The sequence below is a fragment of the Prinia subflava genome, chromosome 8 (genome assembly GCF_021018805.1).
Source record: "Prinia subflava isolate CZ2003 ecotype Zambia chromosome 8, Cam_Psub_1.2, whole genome shotgun sequence".
Lineage (NCBI taxonomy): Eukaryota > Metazoa > Chordata > Aves > Passeriformes > Cisticolidae > Prinia > Prinia subflava.
In genome coordinates this window covers 29,624,630-29,631,044 of record NC_086254.1, presented here as the reverse complement: position 1 = coordinate 29,631,044, position 6,415 = coordinate 29,624,630, and the positions used below count along the sequence as shown (strand labels likewise).

General features: G+C 64.9%; 1 protein-coding gene across 1 annotated transcript in view; it reads left to right on the top strand.

Moving 5' to 3' along the window:
• The first annotated feature begins 4,006 nt into the window (after positions 1 to 4,006).
• NOL4L (nucleolar protein 4 like) overlaps positions 4,007 to 6,415 on the top strand; it is a 58,923-nt gene continuing 56,514 nt past the window's right edge. Inside the window, exon 1 of the mRNA XM_063404469.1 lies at positions 4,007 to 4,518. Within this exon, the coding sequence (XP_063260539.1) occupies positions 4,210 to 4,518 (309 nt within the window). The 5' untranslated portion in view covers positions 4,007 to 4,209. The remainder of the gene's footprint in view (positions 4,519 to 6,415) is intronic.

Here is a 6,415-nt window from a genome sequence, read left to right as displayed (position 1 = left end):
TCTCTGGGGCAGCCAGGAAATAGTTCCAGTTTCAGCTCTACCCCAGTATGAGTCCAAAGCTGACCAACAAGACCAGGTGCGCAAGGCCAGCTTGGACAGGGCTTGGAGCAGCCTGGTGCAGTGGAAGGTGCCCAGGGCAGGGTGTTGGTACAACATGGTCTTTAAGGTCCCTTCCAACCCAAACCATTCCATGTTTCTATGATCTCTGGAGTATTTGATGGGATGTCTCCAGCAGCATGGCAGGATTTCTTCCCATCTTGTTGGTTGTTCAGACCTTAGTAGGTCTCAACTGCTTTGTCCTGTGCATGTCCAGTCCCTGGTCCAGCCAAGCAGTTTTGTCAGAAGACCAAAAATTTCTTTAGAGCAAAACACAACTTGTAAGAAATTAGAAAGGCACATAAAAGAGGAAAGAGCAGCAGAGTGCTTAGAAAAAAAAAATCCAATTTTTTTTTAATACAGTATAAATAACAATGGACCTGGAGTCACCACGTTTGTCTATAAAAAGCCATCAGCAGAGACTGTGCTGAACACACCCAGTACCTGATGGCCTGAACCAACAGCTGAAGGTCCAGTGCCACCAAATTATTCTACTTTCTTTTCCCCCTACCTTTAAGGACAAGAGTGCCTCAACACCATGCGTTCTCATCTGGAGTGTCATGAGATTGTTCATGCAGTGCAAGTTAAACCCTCATTGAATCCATGCTGGATTTGACCTAAAACATTGATCTGAACCTTCAGGCCAGGTGTGAATGGTCTGCCACAAGTCCTCACTCCAAGGACATCAGTTCTTGATGTGATTGGCCTTGCATTCACAAACGGGAAATTTATGTCCATGTTCACCAGAGAGGGACCCTCTGCCTTGCTTTGTAAGTGGACCCCAAACCTTCCAATGGCTGGGCTGAGGTAGGAGGACTTCTGCCCCACCTATGGTGCTGCAAGAGGACATTCCCTTTGCACCAGCTTCTCAGCAGCTCAACTGCGAGGTGGGAAATTCAGTGGTGACCTCAGTGAGGAAGTCTGATTATGGTACCCAGCATCCCTCCTGGGTAGAGGAACTCCTCAGCAGAAGCAAAATGTTCTTTTACTCCCTTCCTTGCTCAACATTTCCTGCAAAGTGCAGCCAGACTCCAGAAATGGGATTTTCCCTGGCTCTCCTGAACATCCAATGGTCCTCACATCTCTCCCAATGCTGATTCACCAAGTTCTCATTGGATCCCCCATAGGCTCCCCTTTGCAGCCAGGTCACTGCTTTGTTTGGGACAAGTGTATGTCCAGGGGCTGGAGAAGGCTGAGAGCTGAGCCTGACTTTATCCACAAATTCATTGTGAGAAAGTTACACACTGAATACAAATTCTGCAGATCACCCTTATCTTTTCTTCCATGTCCATCCACTCACTGCTCCTCACAGCCATCCCTGGGAAAAGCCATGCTTCCCTGGCTGGCTGAGGCTTCAGAGGATGTCCATCCTGTTTGTGGTGGTCATCAGAAATAATGCAGCGCACCAGCGAGTTCCTGTAGGCATCCTGCACAACGTGCCTGGGGGAGAAAATCCACAATGGGGAATACCCCCTGAGCTGCCCAAGTCCCTCTCCAATGGCTTCATGTTGTGCCCAGAGCAAGCTGGATGGTGACACTGAGAATTTTTTGAGAGCTGTCCACATATTCAGTGGGATGGGGACAGTCAACTCGACTGCTGTGGCACATTGCAAGAGGCAATGCCAATGCTCCAGTGTCATGGACATCCCCTGGTTTTGCCATACCCCCTCTGGCATGGCTAGCCCATGGCTCAGCTCCTGCAGCACTTCATTCTCACCTCAAGATCTTTTGGATGGACACCATGTGACTGGCACAGGGCAAGGGACAGTGAAGAAAATTGCCCTTCAGCCATCAAGTGCCCTCACCTTCCCCATTCTCCAGCCTTGGCACGTGGCACTGCTGCTGGCTGTGCCCTGGCTGCTCCGATGCCACGCCCAGCACCTCCAGCACTGGCCTCAGAGAACTTCCTGACACATCAAATTCCTCTTCCAGGTTCCAACAGCCACTCAGCTCCTGCTTCTACATCCTCATGCCAGCCGTACTACTGCTGGCCATGCAGGCAGCCCTCGTATGGACCCCTACTCTGCCCTGACTTGGGATGGAGCAAGTGTGTGGCACTGCTGGGTGGGCATAGAGCACACGTGTGGCACTGCTGGGTGGGCATGGGGCATGTGTGGCACTGCTGGGTGGGCATAGAGTACACGTGTGGCACTGCTGGGTGGGCATGGGGCATGTGTGGCACTGCTGGGTGGGCATGGGGCATGTGTGGCACTGCTGGGTGGGCATGGAGCACATGTGGCACGGATGGACAGAGCAGGAGCAAATGGATGGCACTGCCAGGTGGGAATGGAGCACATAGGTGGCATCAATGGGCAGACTGGGACCACATATATGGCATTGATCAACAGACAGAAAATACACGTATGGCAGTGATGGACAGACTGGGAGGATGCAGGTCACTGATGGACGGGGAGCACAGGGACAGATGGACAGACGGAGCACACGTGTAGCACTCGAGGACAGACTGGGACCACATGCATGGCAGTGATGGACAGACAAGGAACATGTGGTGGCATCAACAGACAGAGCAGAAGCAGAAACGTGGCACTGCTGGGTGAGCATGGAGCACACATGTGGCACTAATGGACAGACCAGGAGCACATATGTGGCATTGATGGACAGACAGGGAACACATATGACACCAACAGACAGAAGAAGAACACACATGTGACACTGCTGAGCGGGCATGGAACATGCATGTGGCACTGATGGACAGTCCAGGAACACACGTATGGCACTGATGGACAAGCAGCACATGCGTGGGACCAATGAACAGACCGGGAGCATACGTGTGGCATTGATGGGCAGACCAGCAGCACACGCGTGGCACTGCCGGGTGGGCATGGAGCACGCGTGTGACACCGATGGACAGACCGCGAGCACACGTGTGGCACCACCAGCATCTCGGCACATGCGTGTGAGCGCCGGGCAGAGCCCGAGCCGCAGCCGCCGGCCGGGACGGGCCGCCCCATCTCACCCCCGCGGGCCCCGCTGTGGCCGCCCTCGCCTCCGCCCCCTCGGGGCCGGAGCAGCGGGACCGCGTCCCGACCCCCCCGCTCGCCCCGCAGTGGTGGCGCTCGGTCCCGCCGCGGGACAGCCGCGGCTGCGGGGCGCGAAGCGGATGCGGAGGGCGGGGGAGCGGAGCGAGGCATCGGGGCCGGGGTCCGGCCTTTGTCTCCCGCTCCAGGGGCCGGCAGGACCGCGGCTGCCCCGGGGCCGGGCTTGGGGCGGGGTGCGGCTCTCCCGGTCCGGCGGGACAAGCCGCAGCCGCTCCGGTCAACCGAGGGCGCTGCGGGGCGATCCCGGTCCTCGCGGCGGGTGGCGGACCCCCCCTCTTCACCTTCCCACCGCCGCTCCCGCTGCCCCCGCGGCTCCTCCCCGGCTCTGCGGCGGCTCGGCAGGTGCCCGCCTCCGCCCCCGCCGGCCCGTCCCGCCGCACACGTGCGCCCGCGCCCCGCCGGCCCTTTGTCTGGGACCGGCACCGGGACCCGCGCCCCCCGACACCCCCTACCCCGCCTCGGCCGCTCGCCCCCCCGCTCCGCTATCCCGCTCCCCGGCCGTGCGGGGCCGTATGGCCGGGGAGCGGGGAAGCGAGGGGGGGGGAGAGGCGGCCCAGCCACGGGAGCGCATCCCACCGGAGCCGGGGCGGGGGGAGCAGCTGCCCCGGGGCCGGGGGTTGAAGTGGGGGGGGGACGACCCGTCGGTGGCGGCGAGGCCGCTCTAACAGGTGGGATCCCGCTGAGAGGAGGAGGCGGCCGGAGGGGGGCGGAGGAGGCAGGGACGGGCGGGCGGGCGGGCGGGCGGAGGGAGGGAGGGAGGGGGACGAGCCGGAGCCGCCTGTGATCCTGTGACAGGAGCGGCTGCTGCTGCTGCTGGCGCCGCCGGTGCCTCCCTCCGGTCGCTGTCCGAGCCCCGGTGCTCCCCCCCCTCCCCGTTACAGCAGCCGCCACCCCTCCTGCGCCTCTTGATCCCCGCTCCATCCCGCCCGTCGTCCCCGCAGCCCGTCCCGGGAGCGCCGCTGCCCCTCCGCCCGCTCCGGGACAGGGCGCGGGGCCGGGCGCCGCCGCTGCTGCTGCTACCGCCGCCGTTACCGCCGCCGCCGCCGGTCGGGCGATGCCGAAGCCGCCGTTACTGCTGCGGGGGAGCCGCCCCGGGGACAGCGAGCTGGGGCGGCAGTTCCGGGACTGGTGCCTGCGCACCTACGGGGACTCGGCCAAAACCAAGACGGTGACCCGGAGCAAGTACCAGCGCATCGCCGAGGTGCTGCAGGGGGGAACCGGCTCCGGCGGCGGCTCCGGCGGGGGGGAGAAAGGCAAGTTCCAGTTCTGGGTCCGGTCCAAGGGCTTCCGCCTGGGAAACGGCACCAGGGAGGCGACGAAGATGGGTCAAGTGGTGGTATATGTGCCGGTGAAAACGGGAACGGTTAGTGCGCTCCGTGCCCCGGGGGCTCTGTGTCTGTCTGTCTGCCTGCCTGTCCGTGTCTGTTTGTCCTCCCCGGGGGTGCGGGCGGGGAGGGGGGGGGAAATTGCCCGGGGTGGGGGCGGGCACCCCCGGGGCCCCGGTCCCCTCCACCGCCGCGCCGGCCCTGTCCCGTCAGCACCGGGCGGCCCAGCCCCGCCGGCCGCCGGGAGCGCGCATGCCCCATGCGGGGCGCGACGCGGGGCCCGGCCGCTCCCGCAGCCCCCGCCGTTCCCGGGGCAGCCGCCGCGCCCCCGCCGCCCCGACCCGCCCGGGATGCGGATGGGGAGAGGCGCCCGCCCGGAGCCTCGCACCTTCCGCCGCCCCCCGATCCCCATCCCCGTCCCCGTCCCATCCGGTGCTGCCGCCTTCCCCGGGCGCTGCCGGCGCGGGGGAGGTGGGGGGGCGGCGGTGCCCCGCGCCCGCCGCCGTGCACCTGCCCCCGCGGGGGGGCCGCGCCGCCGCCCGGTGCGGGCCCCGCCGCCCCCCCGCCCTGTCCGATCACGTTCGCCCGGCATTTCCCATCCGCCCCACGGCCGGGGACAGGGCTGCAGTCAAGGGCAGCGGGCGGCGGGGAGGGGGCGCCGGCACCCCCGCCCCCCCGCGCCGCCGCCGCGCCCTGCCCGCCCCGCCGCCGCGCTGTGCCGAGCGGAGCGGGGAGCAGCGGAGAGGAGCGGGGCGAGTCCTGCCGAGCGCAGCGGGGCGAGCCCGGCCGCCGCGCTGAGCCCGGCCCCGGCGTCCCGCGGCGCTGCCCGCCCGGCGCGGCCGCCGCAGCCGGTGCCCCGGGGGGTGCGGGCAGCGGCAGAGCCCGGATTAGGGCAGCCCCCCCGCCCGCTGGCGGGCCGCTGTCCCGGGAACTCCCCCGCCGGAGCCTCATTGTTCGGCGCCCGGCCGGGCCGGGGAGCGGGGCACCGGCCGCCGCCTCCCTCCCTCCTCCCGCCGCCGCCCGGGGCTGCCCCGCCGCCCCATTGTTCCCGTCCCGAGCGTGTCCCGCTCCCCGGCGCGGGGGGAAACGCGCAACTTTGGCGGCCCCGGCTCCGCGCAGGGAGCGCCCGGCGGGGCTGCCCCGGCCCCGCGCCCCCGCCATCCCCCGCGCCCCTCTCCGCCCCGCCGGGACCGCGGGCACCGGAGGGCTCTGGCAGGGATTTTTTTCCCCGTCCCTCCCCGCCTCTCCCGCTGCTGCTGCTGCTGCCGCTGCTCTGAAGGGTGCAGTGTTTTCTGTGCACACAGACTCCAGCATTGATGTGGCTGGAGGATGCTTCCATTGAGGGCAGCCCATCTGTGGCAAATGCTTCTAAACGCACTATTTACCTCCCATCTGGTCCGCCTGATTATTGGGGGGAGGGGGAAGGGTCATTATTTCTCCCTCTCCCTTCGTGGTGCTCTGAGGCTCCTTTCTTTCTCCCCTCTCTGCCCCCCTCCCCCATGGCATGCCCCAAAAAAATTCTTTGCGATTTTTTTTTTTTTAAGACCTCTTAGCAGCCCTCCTCTATCACTCCCCCTGTGCCAGGAGCCCCCGAGGAGGGCGGATTAGGAGCTGTACCCCCTTCCAAAGATCCAGCACTCCCTCCCGGGTCCTCTCCATCCAGTCAGCGACTCTATCCCAGATCTTCCAAATGCTGCAGAGTCATGGTACCCCAGAGAGGCCGAGCCAGACTCCCTCGACCCCGCTGCTCGCTAGACACCCCCTCCCCTTTGTCCGGGAGGGAGTCCCGAGGGTCAGCGGCTCAACCAGGCTGGCACAAGCCCGCATATTCCCGAAGGGCCTCTGCACAGATGAAGTTTCAGCGAGGAGCATGCCTAGGCCCCCGCATCTTCCCTGGCAGAGTCCCTGCAGGCTACAGGCAGGCGTTACACCCAG